At 55.4% G+C, this 15,467-nt stretch overlaps 3 protein-coding genes across 6 annotated transcripts in view; 1 reads left to right on the top strand and 2 right to left on the bottom strand.

Moving 5' to 3' along the window:
* The window catches only part of TUBGCP2 (tubulin gamma complex associated protein 2), a 39,425-nt gene extending 32,276 nt beyond the window's left edge, over window positions 1-7,149 (bottom strand). For 3 of the 4 annotated variants that reach the window (XR_006741736.1, XM_036439247.2, XM_045582156.1), the window contains exons 1-7: window positions 7,012-7,149; window positions 5,087-5,269; window positions 3,690-3,818; window positions 2,804-2,980; window positions 1,585-1,744; window positions 541-748; window positions 133-332 (exon numbers count right to left, since the gene is read on the bottom strand). Coding sequence is in view for 2 of the 4 variants with exons in the window: in XM_036439247.2 (XP_036295140.1) it covers window positions 133-332; window positions 541-748; window positions 1,585-1,744; window positions 2,804-2,980; window positions 3,690-3,818; window positions 5,087-5,236 (1,024 nt within the window). In the remaining 2 variants the exon portion in view is untranslated. Of the gene's footprint in view, window positions 1-132; window positions 333-540; window positions 749-1,584; window positions 1,745-2,803; window positions 2,997-3,689; window positions 3,825-5,086; window positions 5,270-7,011 lie in introns of those variants that run through there. The other variant, XR_006741737.1, reaches the window with a different exon arrangement.
* Window positions 7,150-7,156: 7 nt separating this feature from the next.
* On the top strand, window positions 7,157-10,214 carry ZNF511 (zinc finger protein 511). Its single transcript, XM_036439261.2, has 6 exons — window positions 7,157-7,309; window positions 7,497-7,570; window positions 8,340-8,541; window positions 8,685-8,809; window positions 9,227-9,361; window positions 9,976-10,214. The coding sequence occupies exons 1-6, from the start codon at window positions 7,157-7,159 to the stop codon at window positions 10,052-10,054; spliced, it is 768 nt and encodes a 255-aa protein (XP_036295154.1). The 3' UTR covers window positions 10,055-10,214.
* Window positions 10,215-12,517: 2,303 nt separating this feature from the next.
* Window positions 12,518-14,297, bottom strand: LOC118719556 (homeobox protein MSX-3). Its single transcript, XM_036439262.2, has 2 exons — window positions 13,887-14,297; window positions 12,518-13,276 (listed from the first exon to the last, which is right to left on the bottom strand). The coding sequence occupies exons 1-2, from the start codon at window positions 14,206-14,208 to the stop codon at window positions 12,864-12,866; spliced, it is 735 nt and encodes a 244-aa protein (XP_036295155.2). The 5' UTR covers window positions 14,209-14,297; the 3' UTR covers window positions 12,518-12,863.
* Between the last annotated feature and the right edge of the window lie 1,170 nt (window positions 14,298-15,467).

The following is a 15,467-nucleotide window of genomic DNA, read 5'->3' as shown; positions in this document are numbered from 1 at the left end:
CCCGAGAATCAGTAAAACCTGAAGCTCCGCAGCTTTGGCCTCACAACCACAGTGACAAAAGCAAGACATGAATGACTAGCAAGCTGGCCCAGGGTCCCTCCTGCGACACTACCTGGCCTGGGGGAGACGTACCGAGGGAGGCCAGGATGTCCACGGTGCGCATGGCCGGCTGCACGTAGAACCAGAGCTTCTGCAGCGACAGGAGGCCTTGCCTCTGCAGCTGCTCCAGCTGCGTCACCAGAATCAGGTACTCCTTCACTAGGGTCCTCATGGCAGCCGCCAGCGCGTGGTTCACCTGCCCGTATTCGAAGGAAGATTTCTCCTCAATGAACCTACGAGGAAAGGAAGTATCCAGCACCCTGGAGAAGCTGCGAGCTCCGTTTGCAGATGAGGTTAGACAGTCTGTGTCTGCTCTCAGGCCTGGACTGGGCTCCCTGCACCTGTCCCCACCCCAGGCCCTTCACATTGTGCCAGGAGTGAAGCTGGTTGGCACAGGCTCTGGGCCAAGTGTGCCCGAGAAGGCCGGTGTGCAGCGCCTACCTGGTCACAGTGGAGTAGCTGGCGGCCACCGGGAGGATCCTGTTCACCAGCTCCTTGATGGACAGGTCCAGGTTGGGGTCCACAAGGAAGGTCCGGCTCTGCCTCCCGGTGAGGGGCTGGGCGGTGATGTATCTGCCATCCACACCCACCAGCACGTAGAGCAGGTCCTCCACGACGGCCGACTCCTGGGCGGCCAGGGGCAGGGAGCCTGTGGGTGGCAAACACCAGCTGAGGCCACACGCCTTGACTCAGAGCTCCCCGTTCCCACTGCCTCTCTCTGACCTAATCTACCTGCTGGGAGTCACGCTCTCACTCATTCTCCTCTAATTGCCTCAAATAACTACGGACGTAAGAACTAGTTGTTCATTTGGCTCCAAGTGATCCCATCGGGGCACCAAAGGCTGAGATTCCAAACCACCAGGGGGAACAGCGCTGACCGTCCAGCAGGCTGGGCTCCCAACGGAGCCTGAAAGCATTGGGCAGGCAGAAACCTCTACACGCAGGGACCTGCCTGCACTTAAAAGAACAGTCAGGAATCCGAAAAGCACGTCCTGTGGGGTCTGCATGCAGTGTTTGTTACACTCAGTAAGTCTTGTTGCTCTGGGATAAAAGGAGGTCTTCCTTAAAGACCTTAAAACACAATTTCTATCATAAACTAAACACACAATGAGATGCCACCGAACAGATCTGAGGTCAGTCCCAGGCCATTGAATAGGGCTGCCACCACATGCCTCAGGGCCCAGGCAGCTCCCAGCCCTAGAAGGACCCTCAGTGTCCTCCCTGACACCTGTTGGGTCAGATGGGAGCTAGAGGCAGCGCCAGGAGAAAGGTGTCTCTGAGAATCACCCCTGCTGCCCATACACAAACTTCCCTGGGGGCCCCGAGACCACGGCCCGGCAGCACGATCACCCAGCACCACAAACATGCTGGCAGCACACAGCCCACCCCACTGTCTACCTGTGGGCACAGGACGGGCTCTGAGCACAGTGGCCACCCGCCCATGGAGTCACCACACAGGCAGTTAGACGTAAGTGCTTCACGTACCTATAGGCACAGCTGTGTCCGTGCTTAGGCCTGAGCCGGTCAGAAAATCCCCGACCAGCGTGGGCCGCTCGTACACCCAGGCAGGGAAGACGGGGAGGCGCTGGCCTGAATTTTTTTTGTTCTGCTTGTCTCGAAGCATCTTTCTTGTAAGTTCCAGAGACTGGTGAGAATTTTTTTTAAAGTGAAAAACAAAGAGATACTTTTAGTACAAACAGTTAAAACTAACACCACTGAGCACGAGGGTTCGATAAGTACATGTATCAATGAAATGACTCCCAGCCCGTCCCCATGCAAGGGGCTGGGGGCAAAAGAGATGGGACCCAGGCCCTTGACAGGGTGTCGGTCTGTGCAGGCCTACATATTAAGGAGCACTGGCAGTGAGGGCACCTCACCGGGGCAGGCTGACCCTCGGAACACCTGTGCTTTCTCCTGGCAGTTCAAGGTCTAGACATGAGCTGCTGGGTGAAGACAAGGCCCTAGAAACAGATGGTTGGAGAAGGGGAGCCCCTTGGGTACAAGGGACGGATGGAGAGGGCCACACCAGCAAAGGATGGCTCCAGGCACATGCACGGAGCAGTGTCCTCCTGAGGGACTGGCCGCCAGAAGATGACCAGGGCCATGGAGGTGGCTTTCAGAAGCACTGGCTCAGGCGTAGTGAGAAAGGCAGGTGCCAACCCAGTTTTCTCATCTGTCACCCGGGTGTTGGTGTGAGGGCTTTGTGAGGTATGGACAGTACATGCCCACCAGTGCTGGCCACTGTCCCTTTCACAGCTGCTGTGCTCAGCAAGCACACATAAGCGCACACCCTCATGGGGACACAGCTCTGTGGGGCTTGAAGGCCAGAGGCAGTGCTGTGAGCAGATGACATACATTAAAGGGAGAGGGCAGTACATAAACTCAGAAGCAAGGAAGAGCAGTAAGTATAGAAGAAAACGATCTAGAGAAAAATGTGTATAAGGTATAAATTTAAAAAAGAACTAATGGTTAAAAATTAACAGAGGGAAATGGAAATTGCATTGGCTGAACCCACAAACTGCCTGGGTGGGACAGAACTTCCTGCCATTCACTGTGCCCAGGATCCTGTCCACACCCCGCTGGTCCCGATCAGCGTCTCCCCGTTCAGATTCATCTTTAACAGATGACGGGGAGATGTGCACCCCCTGCTGGCGCTCCCGTCCCCGCTGCAGTGAGTGTGGGCGTGTGGGTGGCGGGTCACTACCTGCTGCAACGTGGAGCCCGTGGCCACGCTGCCAAGCTGCTTCCTCAGCTCCTCGAGCTCCTGCATGGAGATCCTGGAGGCCGTGGCGGGGGCGCTGAAGCTGGTGGTGCTGCTGGCAGTGGCCGTGGCTGCCAGCTCGGCTCTCTCTCTCGCATTCTGCTGTAAATACTGCAGAGTCTGCGCACACAGAACCCTGAATGACAAGGGGCCGCACACGTCTGCACTCTGCCTGGCACCGACACCCCACCCCTCGCTTTCCCAGCCCCAAGGACCACATGAAGCACGAGAGCAGGGGCTCCCGTCAGTCCCCAAGCTGCAGTCTGCTCTCCCAATGCTTCCTGTCACCAGGTTCAAGTATTCTGCTCACAAGGAGGGACACTACAGCTGCTTTCACAGCCAATTCCCAAACTCCATTCCCAGGGACACTGCTTTTTCTCTACACACGACTGGCCCCCTATCTGTACTTGGCACTGGAGGGTGCGCTTGCACCTCTCAATAGACCCTGAGCTTGGGAAGCAGGAGGAAGGACCTAATGCATTCCTGAGCGCGCCCATGTGCCACAGCTCCCCCAGCTCGATATGTGCTTTCCTTAGCATCAAGTACACAACTTTAGGCTAACAAAAAACCCGGCACAAGACAACAACAAAAAAGCTCTCCCCACCCTCCCCGAGTAACTGTCAGTACTTCCCGTGTTCCTGACTACCACTCTGAGCTGTTTTCATTCTGGCAGGCGGGCAGAGCAACAGGAGGGGCACCTGCGACAGCAGGTCACGAGGCGTTACCTCCACCGTGCAAACCGGTGTGCTTACAACACTTGCCGGAACTGCCCACAAGGCAAGCTCCCCACGCGCCTTCCCTGATGTGCCTGACCCTGAGCACAAGTTACCTCTTTGTCCTCCGTGAGCTTTGACAACAGGTACACCAGTGGGTCAAGGTTCCTTGTGTTTTTCGATTTCAATTCATCATATTTCTTCAGAAAGTCTTCTGGAGTACGAGAAAATTCTGCTATTTTAACCTCAAAAGAACAAATATAAGTGATTTAGTGATGATTACTAAGAACTTTCAGAAAATTAAACACAAAAAACCAAATGGAGTAAAATTAGGTAGGCTAAATAATAATCATATATTGCTGAGCCAAAACCGGTTTGGCTCAGTGGATAGAGCGTCGGTCTGCGGACTGAAAGGTCCCAGGTTCGATTCCGGTCAAGGGCATATACATTGGTTGCGGGCACATCACCCAGTGTGTGGGGGGGGGGGCGGTGCAGGAGGCAGCTGATCAATGTTTCTCTCTCATCGATGTTTCTGGCTATCTAACTCTTTCCCTTCCTCTCTGTGAAAAATCAACAAAATATACTTAAATAAATAAATAAATACACATAATCTTTAAAAAAAATCATATATTGCGGAAATAAAACTAAGAAGACTCCTCAAATAATCTGTGAAAACGTTTTCCTCCAAGGTTTCCCTTCCCAAGCCATATGTCACAGAATAACCATGAATTTTCCCCCTGGTAGCTTATGCCTTAATTTTTCTGTTTTTTCTTGAATTTATTTATTATCATGTACTGGGTTCAGGGGTTAAGTTTTCTCACTGGCTTTTAATGCTCCCTTTGAAATAGATTAAACGTAACATGTGTTCCTAAATTAGTGTGCTCAGTGAATCTTTCTTTTTTCTTTTCTTTTTAATCCTCACCAAGGATATTTTTTCCTCGGCCTTCCACGGATTTTTTTAGAGTGGAAAGGAGGGAAGAAGGGAGGGGGAGAGGGAAAGAGAGAAATATCAATGTGAGAGACACATTAATTGGTTGTTTCCTGCATATTCCCCAACCAGGGCCCGGGATCAAATCTGCAATCCGGATATGTCCTGTCCCTCTTGACCAGGAATCGAACCCACAACCCTTTGGTGTCTGGCCAATGTTCTAACCATTTAACAACACTGGCCAGGACTCAGTGAATTTTTCTAATTATCCTGTGCCAGTATTAAACTGGCTAAATAACTGAAGCTTCTTAATGTGTTTTAAAAAAGATTTCAAAGTTACCTTTTACTGCAGATCTATGATTTTGAACCATATAATTTTTGAATAAAGAAAAACAATACACTTTAAAGAGATTTCAGTGTGGCCACTGCGTCAGCAGAAGCACTGAGCTGAGCAGACACCTGGTCCATGGAAAGCACTTGCCATGTTGTCTGACATCATCACTTGCACTGCTAGGGCCACCCAGGAGCCAGGAAGGTGAGCTCTGTGCCCAGCAGAGACAGAGCAGCGCGGGGATGGGCACTCACCTTGGCACTGTGTGCGGACACGTTGGTTGTGACGTATGGGGTCCTGTTCTTCTGCAGGAGATCAATGTAAACCTCAGCCCCATCCCCTCCATGCACACGCAGCAAGCTGAGCAGCTCATTGACATCGTGGTGAATCCGAAATTCACTCATGGTTTTGGCCCTGAGACATCACAGTATGTTCTCCTAAAGACAGGAGGAAAGCTATTTATAAAACAAAACCCTTTTAATAAGAAATTTTGAAAGCAACCAGTTTTGGCTAATGTCAGGTCTATGAGAAACAAAACCACACCATGCCCCTCGTAGACCACCATAACCACCGACAGCCGGCTGTCTACTCCCCGTAGGGCTCACTGGAGTGTTCTCCTCTCCCTGCAGGTGGCGCCCTCTGGTAGGGTTTGTTATTTCTTACAGCACAGTCTCCAGTGGACAGGCTCCCTTTGGCAACCCACACTCCAGCCAGATTCTAGGCCCACTCCTCAGCTCCCAGCGGGCAGGTGCACAATGCAGACTCCAAGGCCTGGGCCCTCCTTCTCCCCGGGCGACATCACCACGCAGGCTCTGGGCCAGTGGCTGGCAGACAATTTTCTCGTCTTGGCTGGGCAGACCCAGTGGACCTGATCTACACAGGCCTAAGCTACTGCCCCCTGCCCCAGGTGGGTACCAACTGTTCCAGTCCACGAGGCCCACACCTGGTTCTCAAATCCTGCTTGATTTCAGGTTTGTGTGTTCTCTGCACTCTGGTACCTAGGACATTTCCTTCTATTGCCCAAGCTTGGCTGTGTATGCAGCAGCTTTGGGGAAAATTGCTACACATGTCCTGTGCATCTGAGTTGGGTGGGATTCCACTTCAGCTCAGTCTACCCTGTCAACCAGTTGTCCCATGGTCTCCCATTAGATACAGAATCCACGGGCATCAAAGTCATAACTGAGATATTATATTCCCAAGGGGACAGTAGTGGCCTGAGCGGCAGCTTGTTCTCTCACTGATGACTGACCCAGTTAGCCATCACCATCAACAGTGCTGATAAAAGGGAGTGAATAAACACATAGTGGTAATTAACTATAGATTAAAAAAAATAAAGATGAGCAAATTTTACACGCTTCACATAAATATTTCAATCTATCTACGTCAGGTTCTTAACTTCAGATTCATGAACAAAAAACTGTTATCAAGGTCAAGGCTCTCTGTGAATTTCCTGAGAGGCTTTTTCAATAGATCCTCAAGGGCTCTGTGACCCAAAAGAGGTTAGGAGCCCCTGTGCTGACAGCTGCAGTGAAGACACCATAGTCAAACAAAACACCAAGCAGACCCAGCCCACACTCCACGGCTAATTACCAATGAATTAATTGTAACTGTGATCTTGGGGGTGGAAAACAGGTTCTCCGGATGTAATTACAGTTCACAATGTACAAGCACCAAACACCGGCTAGGTGCAGATGTCTCCAAACATGAGGGCAGAGAGTCAGCACGAGCTGGAACCCAGGTTGCCAACACAGGAGCTGCTACAAGAGGCGCTGACCGCGCCGAGCGGCTGCAGGAGACGGAAAGGCAAGCGGAGCGTGCAGGGCCGGACCAGCCGCGAGAAGGACGTAAGGCACTGAAGGCCTTGGACAAAGAAGGCTTCCAATAAAGCCTGAGTCTCCTGGGGACCTCTTTGCTGACTGATTTGGAGACGACGATAGCCCAGAGGCCGCCGAAGCCAGAGGCAAAGCCGTGCGGGCGAGGGTGCCGGCAGCGGCCCGGGAGGGATCGGGGTGGGAACTTCCACCAGAGAAACCCTGCACCACTGGGATCCGGGAAGGACCGCGGCGCTCCCTTCCGGAACTGAGCTGCCCCAAAGCACGGCTTCTGCTCCGCACGGGCTGGGGTCGGGTCCGAGGGCAGCCCCGCCGCGCACGGCCCCCGCGCGCCCGTCCGCACTCACCGCCAGCGCCGCGCCACTGCTCACACCCGCCGAAATCCGCCGCGCAGCCTGAGCCGGAAGCGGAAGTGGCGCGCAACGTCACTTCCGGCCCCGGCAAGCTCTTGGACGGTGGCCGACAGGTTGCGGCTCCGCGGCGAACTGGGCGATGCAGCTGCCGCCCGCGGTGCACGCCCGCCTGGCGGCGGGGCCTGGGGCGGCTGAGCCGCTGCCCGTGGAGCGAGACCCCGCGGCCGGGGCCGCGCCTTTCCGCTTTGCAGCGCGCCTGGTGCGCTTCCCGCGGGAGCATGAGTTCTTTGAGGTGCGTCAGTGGAGGAAAGGGGAGTTACCTAGGGGCAGGGCTTACAGCTGTGGGGCCGGGGCCTGGGCGGGGCCTGGGCGGGGCCTGTGGCTCCGCGGGGCGTGGCCTACAGCTGTCGGGCGGGGCGGGGCGGGGCCGGAGCCCTGCTGGGCGGGACCTTCAGTTTTGCGCCCACCATGTTCTGCAGGAAGGGGACGTGCAGCGGCACCTCTACCTCCAGGATGTGCTTACGGGGGTCGCCGGGGTCCCCGAGAGGCCCAGGTGAGCTGCTTTGCACCCAGCGCTGCCTCTCCTCGCACCCCACTTTGTCCCCTCCCGAGCCCCCAGTCCTGTCCCTCCCTGGTGTCCTGTCACAGCGCTCACTCTCTGCTTGAACCACCATCCAGCCCCGCTTTGTTGGGTTCTCCACTACCTGGTCTTTGAAAATTAACTTCTCAACAAAGAAAGATTTGGGCCCTGGAGGGGTAGCTCAGTGGGTTAGAGCATCGTCCCTATGGGCCAAGGTTTCAGGGAACCTGGTCAGGACACGCACAAGAATCAGCCAAAGAATGCATAAATAAGTGTAACAACAAATTGATGTTTCTTTCTTCCTCTCCCTTTCTCTCTCTAAAAATCAATAAATAATTTTGCCGAGACCGGTTTGGCTCAGTGGATAGAGCATTGGCCTGGGGACTGAAATGTCCCAGGTTCGATTCTGGTCAAGGGCATGTACCTCGGTTGCAGGCACATCCCCAGCAGGGGGTGTGCAAGAGGCAGGGGATCAATGTTTCTCTCTCATCGATGTTTCTAACTCTATCCCTCTCTCTTCCTTTCTGTAAAAAAATCAATAAAATATATTAAAATAAAATGAAATTTAAAAATTATTTAAATAAAAATCAATAATTTTTTAAAAGAAAACAAAAGAAATCTACAAAAAAGAAAGCAAGATTTGGAATTGGGAAAGAAACATTCCGAGCTTTACAGACCACTTAAAGGGAAGTTGTGAACAGCCTAATGTTTTTCGTCAGCCAGCCGTGGTTTCCTTTGCCAGGGTGCCTGAGTTCACCTGTCAGATGGCCGGCTGCTGCCAGGTATTCGACACCCTGGAGGATTATGAGCATCACTACCACACTCTGCACAGAAACGTGTGCTCCTTTTGCAAGCGGGCCTTCCCCTCGGGGCATCTGCTGGACATCCACATCCTGGAGTGGCACGATTCCTTGTTCCAGGTCCTCTCTGAGCGGCAGGACATGGTGGGTGATGCAGTCAGCCGCGGGCTTGGGCTGGAGCAGACTGCCTAAGGGTCAGAGCTCTCACTCCTGGGAGGGGCAGGACCAGGGCACCTTCCCTCTCCGGCCCCCATCCCGTGGATGGCAGGACACCATTTCTGTTTTAGTATCAGTGCTTGGTGGAAGGCTGCACAGAGAAGTTCAAGACCAGCAAAGACAGGAAGGACCACCTCGTGAGACATCACCTCTACCCTGGGGACTTCCGGTTTGATAAACCAAAGAAAGCCAAAGGGTATGTGTGGCCACCCCTGGAATTCAGAGAAGTCTTTTGAATATATACACACAGAATCGATATATGTCTTTCACATCGATGTTTCTCTATCTTTCCCCCTCCCTTCCAGTCTCTCTAAAAAACAATGGAAAAATAGCCTTTGGTGACGTTTAACCAGAAAATAAATAAATAAACAAACAAATAAAGGCAAAGTGAAATTGTTATACCTAAATTTATAAAAAGTGGCATCATCATGTTCACTTTTGACCTCGCCATAATCCTTCTCCTTATTCCGGTAGCCTAAAAATCACACAATGCCAACATAGTTATAAAATGTCTGCAGGAAAAGTCTCTTTCTGGTGAGTTCATTTCTGCGGCAGATGGGACTGAGCTGCCCCAAAGCACGCTGAGCCCTGCAAGCCCCTCTGCTTCCCACAGCCCAGCCTCTCCCGTGGCTGCCATGCAAGTGCCGACAGAAGCCGTGGGGGACGATGGGGACACCATGGAAGTCTGCTCTGACCACATGACGCCACCCCCAGAACCCGTGGGTGAGAAGCGGACCTCCCGCCACAGGTCAGTGGCTGAGTTGCTGAGATTGTGCAGGCGCCGGGAGGAAAAGATGCCGGCTCCTCTGAGCGTCTGTGGGAGGTGGACTCTGGCCGATTCGGTCTTGGCCTCCAGGATAGTAACTTAGTGTTATTGCTTAAATTACAACTGTGAGTCTGTCTTTCTAATATAACTGCACTTTTAGTGGGTTAAACTTGAGTTCACATCTAATTTGGGGGAAATGTTGGACAAATGAAAAAAATCACCAAGGAATCCAGACTGATGTGAAAAGGACTCGTGTCCCTTCGCTGCCGTCACACAGCTGCCTGGACTTTGGCCAGCAAGTGAGTCCAGATGCCAGTGGGCAGTTAGGGTTTCAGTGCATGGAGGGTGACAGGAAGTCAGCTCTGAAGAGCTTGGTGGGAGCCGGTCCCCATAGGAAGCGGGTCAGAGGCACTGGCCAGCTGCAGTAAGGAGCTGCCCCAGGGCCCCAGAGCAGAGTCTGCAGGAAGGAAGAGCCGCCATTAGCAATGTCCCCTGAGTGAAAGCGCATTCTGGGAGAAGAGGAAAAAGACAGCAGGATTTGGGCTATTAGTTGGTAGAAGTATGACTTTCTCGTCTAAAGATTTTTTCCATTTCAGAATACCTTCCACCATCTGTTTTGGCCAAGGTGCATCGCGAGGATTTAAAAGTACCAAGAACAAAAATAAGCACCAGTGACGACTGAGCTAGAGAGCGGGCCTTTGGGAATGGCGGATGACACCAGTTGCCAGTATCGTCAGAGAGACCACAGATTTCAGCAGTGACTTTGCTCCACCCCCCTCCCTCTGTAGGGGACTATCCTACAAATGTTCTTTATAAAGCACATGTTTTTTATTTATGGTCTCTAGTCATCATTTCTATATTGTTGAACTAAGCAGGGAATTGAGCACTAATTACGTTTGAGCATTTTGCTTTCAGCATTCAGCTTCCAGAAAGACTTATTTATTTATTATAATTACTTTTTATCCTCATCTGAGGATATGTTTCTTTGTTTTGTTTTGTTTTTTAGTGAGAGAAAGAGAGAGAGAGAGAGAAACATTGACCAGAGATTGAACCTGCAACCTTTTGGTTTGCGGGATAACGCTACAACCAACTGAGCCACCTGGCCTGGGCAGTTCTCAGAAAGATTTGTGAAGTCTTGGCACCTCTGGAGGGGCTAAGTGGGCAGGGTGCCATCAGTGAGAACTTGTGCCTATTTGAGAGATCCTGGGTCATCCTCTACTGAGCTCTGAGCAAACCTGTTTAGAGGCAGTGACAGAGAAGACCTGCAGGTGGCGCCTGGGGCAGGGCCGTCAGCCTCCCCAAGGAAGGACAGCCACAGGCAGAGGGAAGGGCTGGCACCAGAGCTCGAGTGCCTGGCTTGTGTCTTCCTGGAGGGAACAGAGCGGATGAGAGTCTTCTCATTGGTGGTCACCAGCTGGCTAAGGAGAGAGCGCACCCCAGGGGCACGTGGAGCCACAGCAGGCAGAAGCAGGCTTGGGCAGGCATGTGGAACCCAGACCCATGCTGAAGGTAGCCCGTGGACAGAAACAACGGGTCAGCTCTCTTTTGATCAAATCGGGGTTTGGGGGTAGGCCTGGCAGAGTGGGGACCACCTGCAGGGCCTCCCTCCAGAGGCCTCCTCTCTAGTAGGGCTGGAGTGCTTTTAAGAACCTCAAATGTGCTCTAGCTGGTTTGGCTCAGTGGCTAGAGCATTGACCTGCAGACTGAAGGATCCCAGGTTTGACTCCAGTCAAGGGCACATGCCCAGGTTGCAGGCTGGATCCCCAGTGTGCAGGAGGCAGCTGATCAATCATTCTCATCACTGTTGTCTCTATCTCTCTTCTCCCTTTCTGAAATCAATATAAGTATAATTAAAAAACAACAACAAAACCTCAGATGTGAGAAGAGGATCAAGGTTCTGAGTAGCCTGAAAAAGCAATGACTATGCTCGGTGAGGCATAAGGCACATGGTCAGGTCAGGTCATGGGTCATGGCACTCAGGCCCTTCGGCCCCTCTCATGCTCCCTTCTGGGTGTATTTACAGGGTGGGTCTGTCCTTGACCCTGACAGGAGTTGGGCCCCGAGTTTAAACAGCTCGGCCCCCTGGGCACAGGCCTGGAAGGGATGGCAGTGTGGGATGTGAGGATGCCTCTCTCATTATCAGCCTTCATTTCCAGCAGCTTCTACTTCAAGAATTGGGTTAGTTTCCATTTAAAATCCATCATGAATTATTTTCCAGAAACACGGAGAATGGCCAGTCATAGGCAGTTTAGTGCACTATTATCACTACTTCTGGGCCTTCCCCATGGCTGTTCCCTACGGGGCAGCACCTCCACAGCCCCCTGAGTAAGTAAAACTGAGGGGCAGGCCCGGGAGAGCCAGCACCAGTGACCCAGGGAAAGGGGCCCGGGTCCCCTCCCTATGGTCACCTCCAGGGCCTGGCGACAGCTGGGAGGCAGGGTGAAGCCGGGGGGGAGCCGCCCACAACGAGGATCAGGCTGAATGGCCCAGGGGGCTTCCACCCACCCCAGGCACCTGGTCAGGCTCAGTGCAGGGTCTAGTAGGAGAGCTGAGGCAGCTGGGAGAAGCCTCAGGAAGGGTCAGACCCACCCCTTCCTCCCTCCTGCCCTGGAGACCTGAGCTGACAATGGGTTGCAAAGAAGCAGAGCAGGATGACCAGCAGGTCCCTAGCCATCCTGGCCGAGTTAGCCAATGCCCTTTGTAAGGACCCTGAGCCTTAGCAACTCCTCCTGCTCCCAGCCTGCCACAGCCCAGGACCCCTGGGGAGCCCAGGGGGCAGAGCGTGTGGCGCACACCGCCAGCCTGCTCTCCATGCCCATCTGCAGCTCCTTGGCCATCCTGCCTCTCTGCGTGGACACACACCCACGTCCCCACACATACACAGACACACGGTCCACAGACAGCACCTTACCCCAGGCTTCAATAAAAAACAAATACGGGAAAAATCCCCTCAACTACGAGTGAGTTTCCATTCTGCCACGATGGCAACGCACTCGTTAGTAACCAGTGCGCTTCGTTTCAGTATTCCTGGCACCAAACTGTTTTCATTTCTTTTGCGGGATCTGCTTCTTGCTGCCCCAAGACAGTCTGGCGAATCCTTCTGAGAGGAGCCGGCTGCGTCGGAGGGAGGTCTCACAGAGGAAACTCCAGAATACTTTATTGGCTGCCTTGTACAAAATAGAAGCTCCACCCGGCCCATTTCCAGGCACCGCACGAGACTATGTTCACTGTCTTTCAGCAAAGTGTCTAGAACGAACATGATTTTTTAAAGTTCTTAAATAGCTGTAAGATACCCACAAATAGGCTTGAGGCATCAATAATAACATTGTATCAACAACAAAATTCTGAAAAGCAAAACAAAAAAAGACCGATGGGACGCAGTGGGTTTGCCTGGAGAACTGGGGCGCGCAGCTCGCCCTGTCCTGCGCCTCCCTCCCCAGCGGTCCCCCAGGCCACCACCTGGCCAGGCATGTGCCCGAGTCCCCTAGGAGAGGTAATACACGCCGTAAGCGGTGACGGGCGCGGCGAAGAGTCCTGGCACCTGAGGCAGGGCGCCCGCAGCGCCGCCGTAAGCGCCCGGGGAGCCAGGAAGGTGGGCGCCCAGGGGGAAGGGCAGGGCGAACGCGGGCAGCAGCGGCTTGGCCTCCAGTTTCAGCTTCTCCAGCTCGGCCTCCTGCAGCCGCTTGGCCTTGGCGCGGCGGTTCTGGAACCAGATCTTCACCTGCGTCTCGGTGAGGCTCAAGCTGCCGGAGAACTCGGCGCGCTCGGCGATGGACAGGTACTGCTTCTGGCGGAACTTGCGCTCCAGCGCCAGCAGCTGCGCCGTGGTGAAGGGCGTCCGCGGCTTGCGGTTGTTCTTATGTTTTCGGAGGGTGCAGGGCGGAGGACTGGGGGCGCCTGGGGGGTGGGGAGAGAAGCACACATCACATTGGGTACCCCGGGCCCTGCGCTCCCCTTTCCGACGCTCTCGGATCCCCTCTCGGGCTCTGTGATCGCGGAGATGAGACCCCAAGCGCCACAGGTAAGATAAGCCAGGCACCGGGGAGACAGTGCTTGTAGGGGGCGGGCCACTGTGGACTCGGGCTCTGCTCCCCAAATCCACGGCCCCGCACCCGCGGGAGCAGGGGAACGCTGCCCACTGGGAGAGGCGAGCAGCTTGTGCTGGAGGCGCCTCCCTAGCGGCGGGGAGCGCAGAGAGGGGGGCTTGGCGAAGCGGAAGTTCGCCGTCCGGTGGGCGGCCGGGGCTCCAAGAAGCCTCGGGGCTTTGGGGTGCCCACTCCGCGCCCAGGGACAGCGAGAGTCCAGCTGTGTGGGGCGCGGAGCGGCTGCGGGGCGCGCGCCCGGGGGCTCGGGTGGGTGTGCTGGCTCCTCTCTCGGTCCTAGGGCGGGGCGGCGAGTGGCTGGTTACTTTCCCAAGTTAGAAGCCACAGCGCCCTCCCGCCCTGCTCCTTGGAGCTGCCCCAGGCGGGCCCCCTCTCGGCCCGGGACCGCGCGACCGGACACTTACGTGGGGAGGACGGGCGGGCGGCCGGCGGGCACCTGGCCCCGGACTCCGCCGCGCCCCGCGGCCTCTCCTCCTCGCGGGGCGCCGCGGGCTCCGGGCCCAGCCGGTGCTGCGCCTCCAGCAGCGACTCCACGCTGAAGGGCAGCGGGCCGGGCCCCGCGCCGTCCCCGCCACGCGCCCCGAGCCCGGAGGGGTTCATGGCGGGCGACGCCGGGGCCATGCGCAGGCCGGCGGGCGCGTCGCGGGGGCAGCAGGCGTGCGGCTGCCGGGGACTCGGGGGCGCCCCCGCCCTCCGCACCCTATAAAAAGGCGGCGTCCTTTTCATGAGCCGCGGTCCAATCGCCTCGGCCGCTGTCGACTGGCCCAGGCGGCCATTGGCTTTGCTGACCCCGGGGGCGGAAGGATGGGGAGGGCGGGGCCGCCGCCTGGCACCGCTGCTTGCCCGGCCACCTCCTGCTGTCCAGGAGGCTGCTGAGGCTCCCTGGGGGGGCACCCGGAGCTGACCCGGCTTCCCCACTCCGAAGGGTGGACGGGGGCCGATGGCCACGGGCGCTGTCGTGGTCCCAGCACCCGCCCTTGACCGCGCGCATCCCTCGCAGAGAAGAGGTTGGCGCCAGGTTCCTCCCGCCTCGCCGTCTCCCGGTCCCGCGCCGGCTGTTCTTCCCGCTGCGCCCCGACCCAACCTGGAACCCGAGGCACGTGTCTACTCTGGCCCAGGCGCTCTCGCCTCGCCCTGGGGACCCATTGGACGGACCCCGCACGCAGACTGGACACTGGGCTTCCTCCACGCCACCATGGCCTTGAAATAGGGCCGAGGTGCCCTCGCCTCTGAGCGCTTTTCACGCACCTGTAGCGGCAGAGCGTCCTGGGGTCAGGGGCCGCCACGCCTGCTGCCGGGGCGGCCAGGCCCGGCTCTAGGAGCAGCCGGTGGGGGTCTAGGGGGAGACGACAGGGCCCAGCCTCCCGCCCGCCCCCGCCGCCCGCCGGGCTGGGGACCCTGGAGGGGCGCCTGGGCAGGAGCGCGGAGTCCGCCTCTGGGTGTTGGGTTCGCTTTCAGTCTCTCTCTCTCGCCCCGCACTTGCTCGGAAAATCGTCCTGAGACCAGGGACCTGGCGGAGGCCCGACAGAAACCCGTGCCTCCTCGGATTCTTTTTCCAAAACTGGACCAATCTTTGGTTTAAACCCTTTCTTGCGTGCTGCAAGAGGAGGCGCCCCTCCGCAATCTCCCCTTGATTTTTCGAATAAACCGTGAGATTGGTTTGCTGGTAACGACTTACTATCTTGTTAATATCCCAGAACACAGAAACGGCAACCTAAACCCATTTATATTTATTTTTGAGAGACTAACGTTGCCTTAATGAAATCCAGCTTTTGGGGACAGTGTAACCGTCTAGCTCAGCCAGAAACATTCAATTAGAAAGTTTTCTTTTTTTTTTCCTCCATGCAAATGTACAAGCAAGGCTGAAAGGGGCCCTCCGGCCGGCTCCAGGGCCAGGCCTGGTGTCTGCTGCAGGATCAGCTCTTTCTATATCCCAAGATGGATTGCCCCTTACTAATGTAATAAAGATGTTCTGAGTTGATTGA

The sequence above is a fragment of the Pipistrellus kuhlii genome, unplaced genomic scaffold (assembly GCF_014108245.1).
Source record: "Pipistrellus kuhlii isolate mPipKuh1 unplaced genomic scaffold, mPipKuh1.p scaffold_m20_p_15, whole genome shotgun sequence".
Classification (NCBI taxonomy): Eukaryota; Metazoa; Chordata; class Mammalia; order Chiroptera; family Vespertilionidae; genus Pipistrellus; species Pipistrellus kuhlii.
This window is presented reverse-complemented; position numbering and strand designations above follow the sequence as displayed.

Excerpts from the sequence above, each read along its gene's own strand:
- ZNF511 (XM_036439261.2), top strand. The coding sequence starts at position 7,157 with ATGCAGCTGCCGCCCGCGGTGCACGCCCGCCTGGCGGCGGGGCCTGGG. Across the intron at positions 7,571-8,339 it reads GGGGTCCCCGAGAGGCCCAG|GGTGCCTGAGTTCACCTGTC; the intron begins GTGAGCTGCTTT and ends TTCCTTTGCCAG. Across the intron at positions 8,542-8,684 it reads TCTCTGAGCGGCAGGACATG|TATCAGTGCTTGGTGGAAGG; the intron begins GTGGGTGATGCA and ends TTTCTGTTTTAG.
- LOC118719556 (XM_036439262.2), bottom strand. The coding sequence starts at position 14,208 with ATGAAAAGGACGCCGCCTTTTTATAGGGTGCGGAGGGCGGGGGCGCCC. Across the intron at positions 13,277-13,886 it reads CGCCCGCCCGTCCTCCCCAC|GCGCCCCCAGTCCTCCGCCC; the intron begins GTAAGTGTCCGG and ends CCCACCCCCCAG.